At 51.6% G+C, this 12,901-nt stretch overlaps 2 protein-coding genes across 2 annotated transcripts; one reads left to right on the top strand and one right to left on the bottom strand.

Annotated features, from left to right (window-relative positions):
- Positions 1–756: 756 nt before the first annotated feature.
- Positions 757–3,961, bottom strand: PG998_003541 (uncharacterized protein; the record flags this gene model as incomplete). Its single annotated transcript, XM_066870359.1, has 6 exons — positions 3,441–3,961; positions 3,241–3,352; positions 3,091–3,175; positions 2,795–3,031; positions 1,663–2,768; positions 757–1,607 (listed from the first exon to the last, which is right to left on the bottom strand). Exons 1-6 carry the CDS (start codon positions 3,564–3,566, stop codon positions 757–759), a joined length of 2,517 nt encoding a protein of 838 aa, XP_066734109.1. The 5' UTR covers positions 3,567–3,961.
- A 7,270-nt stretch (positions 3,962–11,231) lies between these two features.
- PG998_003540 (uncharacterized protein) lies at positions 11,232–12,708 on the top strand (the record flags this gene model as incomplete). Its single annotated transcript, XM_066870358.1, has 2 exons — positions 11,232–11,691; positions 11,744–12,708. 2 exons carry the CDS (start codon positions 11,232–11,234, stop codon positions 12,706–12,708), a joined length of 1,425 nt encoding a protein of 474 aa, XP_066734108.1.
- Between the last annotated feature and the right edge of the window lie 193 nt (positions 12,709–12,901).

Raw genomic sequence — 12,901 nt, 5'->3', positions numbered from 1 at the left:
CATTATCAACAATGCATACATAGACGAGGTACTCATCGCACGGCATGATCGTAACTCCAGTAGTCGTGGTGAGGTTAGCTGGCTCACAATATGTAGCCGGCAAAGAGACAAGCCACATTCAACCAATCAAGTAAAACTCAAGCAGACTTTTGGGAAGCATTTCCTATCTGATTCATAGGACGGTCGCGTCCATTTCGACTGGCTGACTGTAGAAGGCATTCCCCGTGCAGCGTCAAGAGCTGCTTGGCTCGGGTCGCGGAGGATTGATGGTACATTTGGGGCCTTTTTGCTTTCCATTCATTTCCCTCTCTCTCCCAACCTTGGCGTCATACTCACTTAGTCCGAGTTCCCCCGAAATAGAAAGGGCAACAATGCTGTCGTCGCCTCGGCGTAAACCTGAAAGAGTCAAAATCGACCGCCCTGGAGAGATAACTCATCGGCAAATGTGACCCGTAGCATTGCCCCATCCTGAAGAAAAACGCTTTCATCTCATAACGGCCCAGACCCCCTTGGATATTTGGGAAAGGGAGAGGCTCTTATGTCCTAACAAGACCAACGGTCGACTAATGACTCCTCCATGAAAAAACGCCTGTCTCATTACCTCCAGAATGCCCATTGAAATTTCGCCGAACCAAATGTAGACTGTCATCGCCATTGCGAGGCCTTCCGTAATCAAACATCAACAACCTAAGAGGGGCGCTTTCCTTTGCTCACGCCTCATCCTCCGACTTGCTGTTTGTTTGCCCGTTTCCGGCTTTAATGGAAGATCCCAATGTGATCGCTATCTTCTTGGGGCCCCCCGCCACCGCCAGAATCTCGCCTCATAGCACCGTTCTTACCCTTGCGGATAAAGACTGGCGAGTTTGACGAGTTGGCACTGGTCGAAGAGCTATTCCGTCGCTTGTGCTGGATAAGCTTTCCCAGGTCCTCTTCCTCGTCCTCCTCGCGACGTCTCTTCTCGGATAGCCGTTCTGGCGGGGCAACTTCGCCGGATTTCGACATCTCTTCGTCCATCTTGTCGGGGGCTAATCGTCCTTCGTCCTCCGCAGAGAGGGCGCCAGCCTCGACATGGTCGTCGCCATCCTCGTCTGAACCGTAGTCGACCAATTTCGTCCCGGGTGACATCCCATTAGCAGATACCGTGCGGCTGCCGACCTTGGCTTGCTGTTCGTCTTCGTCGTCCGACGTGTTCCAGTATTCCTCTTCGGCAGGATCCATGGTCACATACTCCATGGGCCCTCCCGTCCTGGGATTCACATTGGGCCTTTTCCTCCTGACATCATCCTCGGCTTCCATGAAGTAGTCCAAACTGACGCTGAACCCCCGAGTTTGGTCATACTTAAGGATGATGTCGCGGAATATTTCGACGTAGGCCAGTTTCTGGAGTTGGTCACGGTGGTTTTCCACCAAGTACTTCATAAGCTCCTTGATGTTTTCCTTCTTGATGTGCTCGAAGAATTCGAGGCAAGCCGAACTGAGAAGATTGTCGCGAGGCATTGTCTGCACGAGAACTTCCAAAATGGGTCCGATAACCTTCTTCTCAGAGATGTGCTTAACATAGAACTCATCTTGAAGGCCGATTAGCTGTCGCAGAAAGCGAATGGCAACTATTTTACGTTAGCACAGTGATCCAGAATTGGGCAACTCTATCAGTGCACTTACCAAGCTTGAGGTACTTTTCCCGACACACCAACAGTTGGCCGACTCGCTTGACGATGTCATTGTTAAGGACAAAGAACTTGCTGCGATGGTGATGTTGACGAATGAAGAAGCACAGGATCTCGATGAGGTAGGTGAACATGGATGCTTGTTGGACGGTGAAGTCCATCGTCGCGCGATCTTTCAACTGAATCAAGGGCTGAAACAGCTTCACGGCTGACCGGTCATAGAAAAGATCTAGGAATTGTTCCTGCTGAGGATCGGCCGTGGGCATTCGCGGTTGTAGCCGGACGGCGTGTTCCCCGTTTGCCTTGGCATATACCTCAGGTTGAGATGGAGGTCCCTGGTCAAGCAGCACCTTGAGGGCATCAGAGATTTGTGACTTGACCCCGAGGTCAACTTCGATCAGCAGAAGATCAATCAGGGAGTCCGTCAGCGGCGGCTGTTTCTCTTGTATTTGATGGTAAATGGTCCTCCGGATCATCTGGGGATCATGATCGATCATGGACACTAAGATATCGGTTGCTCCCACGCGCACGGCAACGTCGTTGTGGCGGAGACCAAAGTTGATAACCTGCAGAAGGCCATGAGAAATGAAGTTGTTGTACAAAGTTTGTCGGGCTGGTGGCTGAAGGTTTTTAGCAATCGAGCAGCATTGCTGGATGAAGAGCACAGCCTCTTTTTTCCGTCTCGAGTCTTGTCCTTGGGTTTTGAAAATGTCGAACAATTCGCCAAGGAACGCCTGGTTCGCCTGAATATGCTGGACGATGTCGACCTGGTTAAAGAAGATCAGTGAGTTCAGCACCGAGAAGGTGTTATCATCTAGGATGCGGGCAAGCACGACGTCCTTCAGGTATAGTAATCGATAGGTCTGGTGGACCTTCCTCAGGATGGAAGCGTCTTCAATCCGGACAACCTCCTTATACCTCCCGGAGTCTTTCAGCCATTGACGGTGATTGGCTTTGTGGCTTGGGAAGTCTGGATCGTATTCAAGAGCGCCGACGACGCCGATCACGCACTCATCAGACACAGCATGTTCTATGATACTGGTGTCGTTGAGAAGAATGACCGTCTTCATGATATTACACAAACGGTGTAAATCGTTGAGACTCTCAAAGTCCTCAGCCTGCTCCACCAGGGGATGAGCTTCAGAATGTAGCCCTCATTAAGGACAAACTTCGTGAGCGCATCGCGACTGGCGGCCGTGGTGCTGAGGGCCCGCATTGAATCTTCGATTATGGTCAAGTTTCCTAGCGCGGCTTCGGGTAACGCGACCGAATTGTGCATGTCCATGGCGAGATCATCGGATAAGGTATCGTCTCCGGCGGCTGCGCCAGGGTTGAACTGTTGCTGGACGCTGTGGATGAACCTCCTGCATATAGGTTAGCAAACGGCGGTTGGGCCCGGGCAGATGTTTGGGAGGCAACGTACCAAATCATAGTACAACCCTCAGCCTCTTGGAAGCTGAGGGCCATATCAACGCCATTGCTGGGTTCTGTCCAGACGATGAGGGTTTCTGCCGATCATTTCAGTTAGCACTCGTAGACATGATGCGGTTTCCCAATCGTATCAGCGCCATACCCTGCTGTTTGTGGAAGCCATCCTCCTTGCAGATTCTCGTCTCCAGCAATACGCGCTCGGGCTGGTCTTCGGATTCGACAATGACCCGCGGTTCTCGTTGGCTATCTTCGATCTGTGGATGCGAGCAGAGGTTAGAAGATTTCCCGGAGTCTGACGACGCGCGTGGGGCGGCACGCGACAGTGGGCAGCAGAAGTCTTACAGGGTGCCATCCGGCGGTACAGAAGCCTGTGCCTCGATCGAACCAGTCGTTATTCCTTAGTTCATAGACCTTGACGCGCTTTCTGTCGGTCGACGGATGAGGCACCTGCGGCTGTGCCGCCGCCATCTCCAAAGGTTCGTCGGAGTCCACCTCGGCGACCAGGCGATTGTACTGCAAAAGATCGGGCGCGAGGTCGAGATGCTGCTGAAGGGATAATTCGGTATCGGTCTGACTGAGCAGGGTGAGCGCAGCCACTTTTATCGATGTTGGCGCGCTAAGCTACGAGCGCGCACGCGACAGGGAGGAAGGGGGAGAGGTGGGCGGGAAAAAAACTATGTCTTTGTCGAACAACGAGACGAGACGAGAATGTGGACACAGGCCCGAGATAGCGCCAAAGTATGTCGCGGATTGCTGCTGCGGGTCCGGACCAGGCAGGAATAGCAATAGGAAAGTGGGAAGGGGACCGAACCGGGGGGTGCGGGCTAGACAAAATTAGGTAGATCCGAGAAGACTATGTATATGTCGCTATGGTTGGACATATATGTACGTCGCTCAGTGTGTCCGGTCGCAGGTGTTGGTGCACCGTAGACCCCGGCGATATAAATTCTCGCCTCTTTTCTTGGGCGTGGGACGATTTTGTTTTCTTGTTCTTCTTTCCTTCCTAATGGTTGGTTCGTCGATGCTGCTCTTGTCGGGCCTTGGCTAGTCTAGCCTTAGGCAATCTTGGGTGTGCGGGCGCAAGTCTCAGTTTTATTCTCATGAGTTGTTGAAACCGTCCCCTGGCAAAAGAAAATGGACGATTGCGACTTTTCTCAATGCTCCTCTATATCCGACACGCTACGCAGGCACATTCAGATGTCTTCCGATTGTGTGCGCGTTGTTGAGCAATTGCCGAAGGTGACGTAGGTCCGGTATGCAAGCGTCTCGCGAGGCAAGGCAGAACGAAAAAAGGACGAGAAGAGGCAATCGGTCAGACGAGACTAGACGAAGCGAAGCGAATGGGAAGGCTCAGTACGAATGACTCGGCAGGTTATACACGAAGATAACGAGGGGATGAAGCCAGCATCGCAACGACACACAACAGAGAGATGGTGGGATTTTGCTATTTGCGACAAATTGGGCTGGGCGGTCGGTCGGTCGGTCGGTCGGGATGTTGTTGTTGGTTGCGCGGCAGGGTATCACGAAAGAGGTGGCTCGAGGATTCCGCGTCGGTCGCAATGCAACGACAAGAACCAAATGGGACTGGATTGCGAAAGCTGCCGGGTGGTGGTGTTGGTGTCGTCGTCGTTGGTGGTCGGGTTGGGATGGATGAGATTGGCGGCGATGCGATGCGATGGCGACGCACACGCACACACACACATAAACTCTCTCAACCTCTCGACCACATCTAATGCACTGTGCAGTGCAGTGTTCTAGTCTTCTTGCCTTCTTTCTCTTCCTCCTTCTCCAACACCCAGGGCAGGGGGCCCACCTTTTACATCGGATGGAGTCGGGGAAGCGGTTTTTCACGTACTGTGCCGGGGATAGTGACGTTGTTTGTGCCTTGTGCTTGGGCGACTCAAACACCCAGAGAAACGGCACCACAGCGCATTTCGGCCTGATCCTCCCTATCAACATCTGCACAGACCAATCGATTTCCCGTACTGTGCAAGGGTCTCTGGTCAGTGCAGAAGTCAGTGGTTCGCGAGCCTCAGGCTGCCATGCATGCTGTTGTCCATCTGTGCTAGTTTACCTACTACGTATGTACGGAGTGCCAATTGCCTATGATTGCTGAAGGCACGCACACGTATGAATCCATGCTTCATGACGGAATCCGGTTCAGAAGTTCCAGGGTACAATGCGCGCGCGATGCACCCTCTGTTGTTCACTCGCCCCCCACCAACGACCCCGTCTGGGCCAATCCATTTTGTGCAAGTAGCCGCGATAACCAAAACATCGTCGTCACCGTTCAACGTCAGTTGGCTTTTAGTAGCAGCACTCAATGGCTTCAAGCTCGTGGGCTAGAAGCGTGCATCCGTACTTCTAGAGCTCTTAGAGAGTGGCAGAACCCGAATTGGCACATGTCATCTCATTCTATCGCGTCCCATCCATGGGTTGATATTTAAGGTATCTGACTTGGCTTCGCGTTCAAATGCCGGCAGCCGATGTTCTAAAATCGGCTCCCCCTTAGCGCTCTTGCATTGCTATATTTGGCGTTCTGGCCCCCCTTTGTGATCGTCCGCCCGCTGCTTGTTGTCTCAGATCCATGTTGAACATCCCTTATAGTTGCAACCTCTTCGACTGTCTGTTCTTTTTTTTTCCTTTCTGGTGGAACCTTATTAAAACGCCATTGGCCTTTGCCTCTAACGTACATATCGCTGTCTGACAGTCTATCTGTTGTTATCTGTACAACTCCCTGTCGCCGTATCGACGCCCACTCCATGTCAACATTATTAACGGATTTTTGGGGGTTGGCAAATATACACTTCTTTGAACATCGTATAATGCAGGTTCCCTACTATGTCTGTCTGCATACTCTAAATCATCGCACTTACAAAATCTCAGTTCGCCACCAATAGGCTGTGAGCTGCTAGAAAGACAATGTATAACCAATGGGCGTAGGAACTGGTAAGGACGTGAATGTACCAAGAACAGAGATAATTGTGTCCAAACCTCGATATATTGGAGCCTCCGGCGGGCTGTTGGCTAGACACATGAGGTTTCCGGACCAGCGGTCGATTTAAATGTTAGAAGTATTGATTATAGAAATCTTGTCAAGTCCAAATCATCACCAGTTGTGGGTCATACCCTCATTCCTCAAGAAGCGACTTAACAACAGAGGAACATAGTGCGGGCATATTAGGGTCGCTGGTTCATCTCAAAACATCATGCTTCCTCGGAGATTCCCTGTCTGTGTAGCTATCAGAGTCAAAATACAACAAGTCGAGACATGAGGGCCTCCAGTAGAGGCCGCTTCAGGTAGGACCAACTTCGCACGATAAGGTAAGTATGATTGTGTAGAGATCTTTGAAGCCAAGCGATAACGCTGGATCTGATACTAGAGGGAGCAAAGTCAATCCGTGCTTTACGGATACCATGTTCCCATTCTCAGTGTGCTGTGGTGAGAGCTGGGTATGGAGCCTGGTGAATTGCCCTTGAAAACCGTCCAGCTTCTCCTTTGGTACATGTCCATTACATATCAGCCTGGAGATATGCTATACGTATGAACTGATGATGGGATTCACCTGAAATCAATGCGATGCCATTTTACGAACACAACAAACAAAATTTCTCGCCCTGGAGTCAATGTACCGAGCATGGGGAACAACTGTGAAGCAGAGAAGAAGAGGGCCTCTGGAGGTAAGCCCGTAGATGATAAAGCCTGCCAATTGACTGTAAGACAAATTATACTTTCCTATCCACGCAGTAAATCATCATATTCTCTCTCGTCGAGAGAGGAGGGGGCGGGAAGCTGTGTTTGGCCAGTCCAGCGGCAGCCTAATCACCAGCGTACAGTATTACTCGGGAACGGACAGATAAATCCCGATTCACAGGCAATGGCAGAAGCCCAACGCCTTGGTAACCGATCAATATCTGCCATGTTCTGACATTACTAACCCCATGATAGATTCGGCGGGGAGACTCGGAGGAGGGTACGAAAAGCTGTATGCCGTGGCAGGTTTCATTTCCAAGACGTTGGATGCTTGTATATGACGAGAATTGTTGCCCTTAGGGAAGAAGGTCTCCGTGTAAAGTGTTCGCCTATCCTCTTGATATGGCTTAATTAGTAGGAAGGGAGAGGTTATGATGTCCCCGCGAGTTATACCATGTCTATGTAGAGAAGGCTATTACCTCCGTATTAATTAACTTCGTCTCCTCCACCTCAAATGATTTGCAATGCTGTCCGTCATTCATGATGTCATGTTCGACGGCCTTCAGCTGGTCATGCTTCGGTGTTGCCACGAAGTGGAGAGATCGATTCGGGAGACAGATATGGTCAAAGGGGGAAGCCTTCGCAGCTGAAACTTATACTCAAGATCGGCAAAAGTGGATTAGTGGAGATGGATCGGTGGTTCACACTGCCCAAAGTAGGTAAAAATCCGGAGAAGTGTTCAGAATACATGGTAAAGGCGATGGCCACTAGAGATGTACAGACTACCTCACGGTATCTCCAATTTAATTACATTGTGCCCCGTCTTGTTCTCCGGCACATGCTGATCGAGCCGCCTAGCTGCCCCTACTCGAAATGGCAGTTGAGCCGCAACACATGGGAACCTATCGACTGGCCTCACGTGCGTTAGACCAGCCGACTAAGTATACAAGCTGAGCAGCCGAGTTATACGCTAGACCCACCACTATCCCACTCAATAGGTCTATAGCAAGATAGAATGAGCCGGCTCCTGGTCTAGCCAGGCACTCGCTTTTGGTAGTTGTCATATCACAATGTCAAAACCATGAGGACGCGCAATTGATTCAGGTCTCGGGCAAAGGCGTCCCCTGACGGTCAAGGCTCGAAGCACCTTTGAGCCTTCAAAGCAAATCTTGGAGGTTGGTGAAGCCGGCTTAGACTCTCGTGGTCTGCCACAAGCCCATGCTATTGCCAGCACATCTTGGGATGCTGTGGACTCGAGGCTGTTTCTCGCCACGAGACAGCATGCTCGCTTACCTACTTACATCGTCGCCGAACCCCGACAAACACATGCCAATCATGAATCCGATATCTAGCAATGGCTAGAAGGGTCCTGGGCTGTAACCTGGCAGGTACTGGGGACAAGGGCCCTCGGGGGCAAGCATGTAGGTAGTCAGCCAAGCGGTGGCCGCAGCCAACTATCAAGGCACTGAGCAACCATTCTCAGTTGTAGATGTCCTGATATGACTGCAAGGTAGAAGGGCAAAGCGATGTTTTTTGCAGTGCATCAGCCCATACCGAAACAGCCAGGCTCGCTGCAGATACCAGAAATATCTTGACAACCCTGCCACCCGGAGGGCCCGTCCATCGCCAGTATGTTTTGCTTCTAGCCCCCAGCTTATACCTACTGCCTACCTTTTAGCGAAAGAATTGCGGAGTAACTCATCCACTGGGCGAATGCCATACTTATTAAGATCGACAGGTATTCAGAACCATTATGAATGGAGAGTAGACTAGGTTGGCTCAAGAAACCATTACATAACCAGATTTCGTGCCGCTCGACATCGGTTGCGTCGTCATTCGAAAGTTTGAAGCTCCAGGCGGCTTGTGCTTCCGGCCGACGTCCTCAGTAAAGATCGGATGGCAGGTTTGGCCCGACTTCCCCGCGTCTGGTATGTGATTCGCGGGGGTCGGTTCAGACCAAAACAGCCACAGTCGTAAACTCAAAATGCTAGGTTCTGATAGAGAGAATAAATAGAGAGCGCACGCTGTAGTCGTACGATATGATACACGCACTTAGTCGTAGGTGCAGCAGCCCCTTTGCTCTCTTACAACTGACGACATTTCTTCGACATATCGAGCCCTAGTGAAAAACAGGGATGATGCTGGCACTGGATATCGTCTTCTCCATTGTGCTAGTGCCGCATTCGCCAGGGCCAGTCGGGGCGGGTCAATCTACATATAGACGATCCGCATCCTGGCTGGCCCTCACCCCTACCTTGCTCTCAGCCCTTGAAACATTCATTCGCTTGTTTATCTTCACTGAACTGTTGGTATCTGGGGATATGGGACGCTCGAGTGGAGGATGGCTGTCACTTACTGTTCCACTGCCTTCAACTCTGAATAGGATATGAGCTAAGCGATAGCCTCCCATCCAAGCCGAGAGAGCTGAGGGTTCTAGAATTGTTCTGGTGAGGAGTCGAGACGGCAGCGTTCCCGCCGCCCTGGCACCTGGTTCTGGTCTGGCCGAGATGCGGCTGGAAGACCCGTGCTGATCCGCCGCACCGCGACACACCTGATAAGTAATCGTTCTCGGCTTTTATAAAGGAGGCCTGATGCCTGAGTGTGGATAAGTGTATTGTAAGCTATCGCAATATTACCTAATTCGGATTCAGCCATGCTGCTATTTCCCAAATCCCAGCCAAACGGCTTGGTGCATGTGTCATTAAGCCGAACCCTGTCCCGGGCAAAAGTCTGGGGTGGAAGGGTGGGAGACCAATTTCTGGGCCATTGACCATTGACTTTCTCGGATACAGCGTGAAACAAATTGTTGCACAGCAACCATGACACCAACGCTTGCTCATGAAGACGAAGATGAAGGACAACAGCCTTGCACACGATATCTTTTGCAAACACATACGTGTACTGTATGTATGTAGTCCACGGGCGCCACAGGCCGGCCGGCTTGTCAATATTAGCACAGGCCATGCTGCATTACCTTGAGGACCCTCAGGCGGCCCAGCCGTGGTTTGTAGCGGTACCTGCCCCGTCCCAATACGAACTCGCAGCCCAGCCAAGAGATACCCCCACCTGCAGACGTCGGATCCATGCCATGCCGTTCACACCACCATACCTTCCCTTCGTGGCTTTTCGCCTGCATGGCACCAGCGAGCGCTCCAGGGGACTGGGATGTGCCCGACAATCGACAATCAATGGTCGGGTTCGCTTGCTGCAGCTCGTACCGTACATGACATGGTGCATGGGAGAGAGTGGCAGTGGTCTCGTAGGCTTCTCCGTTCTAATGGGGACCTTTGCTATGCCTACTTGGGCTCACCACGCCATGCCAAATGCTACATTACCACATGTACATCCGGGAGAGATCGATTGACCCGACTGACTGTCTGCTGAGGCAGGCATGGTCAAAACACCGGTATCCTTCATCTCCATCTACTTGCTTTTCTCCAGGCACGTTGCCCAAGCCCATGTGGTGTGGTGTCTCTGGCTGTGTAAGAGCCACCCGCCAGCCCGTCTTCTTCTCTCCATCCCCCAATCCTAATCTGATTCCATCACGCTCCGCACTATTGGTGCGACTTTCGTCTTTCTGCGCTGTCCTAGCCCCGGATACAAAACGCCACCAAGCCATTGTGTTTTTGTGCTTCACAAGCTCGAGACTCTTGGCCCGCTCTTCCCCCAGGTCTTCCAGAATTTACAAATAAGGAAGACGTCCGCATTGCTCTCTTGAACTCCTTGATAGCGATTGCTCTCCACCTGTTCGCTCGTTCGACCTCTTCAACCCCGTTCGATTCGACCTGGCTGGCAGACATCACAGCAGCAGCCTGAAGCCAAGCATCCATCCCCCGCTCGTCCTCCTCGCCAGTCGCTTTTCATATTGTTCGAGCCCGCAGCATACCTACTTGCCTCCGCATCCATCATCTCCCCTAGGCGAACATCCATCTGCTGGCTGGACACTACCGAGGATTGTTATGCTCATCCGCAGTCCGTGGGCCCGCACACATTTCATCATTCCTCGCCCTGGCCATCTCCGAGTGCTCCGCTTGGCTCGTGAAAAGCCGCGGGCTCTACTAAAGTAGTGAATTACTACTAGTGTACCCGTCGATACCTGGAGCCCTCTAGCTTGGGGCCGTGTTGTTATTCGACCCCCAGCTAGTACATATACATGTTATCTCGGTCGTTTCCTTTTGGAACTCTGCCTGCCATTTGCTTGCCTCTTGGTCTGCCATCTTCCACTTCTTTTTGGCCTATTCTCTGTTGCACCTCGGTTTCTTTATTGGCCAACATTCCCTCAAATCATCACCAGCTGGTGCTTGATCTGCCATAAGCCGCAGACCAGTATTCCTTCGAGGCTTCGCTTATACCGACCTCCGCAGCGAGCTCCGGAATTTCATGTTGCGGGACATCAATCAATTCTGCTTGATTTCAAATTGTTGTGTCTGTAAGGGGCGATGTTTTCCATCATAAGGAAAGGACGGCAGCAGGCCAAAGAACACACTGCCAAGGTGGCTGAGAAGACTAAAGATGAAGAGGCAAAGAAGCCTTACAAGCATGTTCCTACTCATGCTGCACTCGACGCTATGGCCGGTACACCTGCGAGTTGGAGAGATGAAGAACGCCCAAGGATTTTGGAGCAACATCGCAGAAGAAGTGCCATGGGGACCAATCTTGTCCATACAAAGGGGTACCCTCGAGATAGCACCTCCATGCCATATATCTCTTATTCGTCTTCATACAACTACAGCTACAGCGGAACACCGGTCCTCCGGCCCCAAAGCGAGTCCCGGCTTGATTACTACACCTATCAGGGTAGCCTTAAGGGAAAGGAGCCCGAGTGGATGCCCCCGATGGTTCCCGGCGTCGCAGTTCCTATGTCCCCATCCGGGAGAGCGAGCGCATTGTCTAGTGGAGGTCAGGAACCAAATCCAAAATTTGCCCATGTTATGACTGACATCCATTATAGGTACTGCCCGAGCCAGCAGCTGTGGTGCCTCGGTTGGATCCGAAGATGATCTCGAGATGAAATCAGGGAAACCAATAAGCGCCAAAGCTGGTTCTCACGTCCCGCCACTCAGCTCGTTTAGCAGACCCATCCCATCTCGAACCAATTCGTCAGAGAGCGGTAGCCTGCATCATCTGCACCCGACCCATCAGAGGAAGACATCTGGGGAAAGGAAGACATCCGGGGCCGACAGATACTATCCTCCGGCTGCGAGGAGCACGCATTTCACAAAACCACAACCGATCGACCCTCGCACAATTCGCAATGATCATGATCCATCCATACCCCCTGTGCCATCTCTTCCCGCGCTCCAATTTGATCAGACATTTGAGCAAACGGCCGCGGGCCACTCAGACTCAAAGTCAGCATCATCAGTATCGTCTTCATCATCGGCACGCAACTCTGGATCGGTTTCGGTTCGCAACTCTGGATCTACAGCACCAAGTTCCGTCCTGTCAAAAACGAATCAGAACTCGACGTCCTCATTTGCGTCGTTACAACACAAACCCACAGACTCTGTTCCCACCGCGGTCAAACCTCATCAAGCTGTCAAAACCGAGGCTGTATCACACATAGAGACGAGACAAGCAAGGTCTGAACAAGTTTCTAAGCCGAGCAGAAGACGGCTATCGAAATCCCGCCGACCGAGCGAGTCCGATATTGACACGCACCAATGGGGTCCCGTGGCGCCTCCTCCTGCGAAACCGAGTGATGATGCAGCAGTCTCTGCAGTCAAACCTATGGAGCCACCACCCCCAACAGTGTCAGAAAACGATAGCAAAAAACCGTTCATGCCAAAGATCACGCGGCGACTCAGTAAAACTCAACGAGAGATACAAAGCCCCGAGCCACAGGCGGCCGCCCCAAAGGAGAAGAAACGTTGGACCTTTCTTGGCCTGAAGAGAAATTCAACAGTGCCAGCTTGAATGCAAAACCTCAGGTCATTTCATCGGGGCGACTTTAATCACCAGACTTACTGCACCTTCGATTTTCTGTACAAAAGCGTTGCATATATCACTGAGGTTGTCAGTTGACAACACTCGAGCAGATTGCCATGGAATAGTAATATAAGGGCGGACTCGTTGTCGCATTATCACTACCGTTACCGTCATCTTCATG

This window comes from Apiospora kogelbergensis (genome assembly GCF_038363985.1).
Source record: "Apiospora kogelbergensis strain CBS 113332 chromosome Unknown utg000002l_segment0_segment0, whole genome shotgun sequence".
In the NCBI taxonomy this organism is placed as follows: Eukaryota; Fungi; Ascomycota; class Sordariomycetes; order Amphisphaeriales; family Apiosporaceae; genus Apiospora; species Apiospora kogelbergensis.
This window is presented reverse-complemented; position numbering and strand designations above follow the sequence as displayed.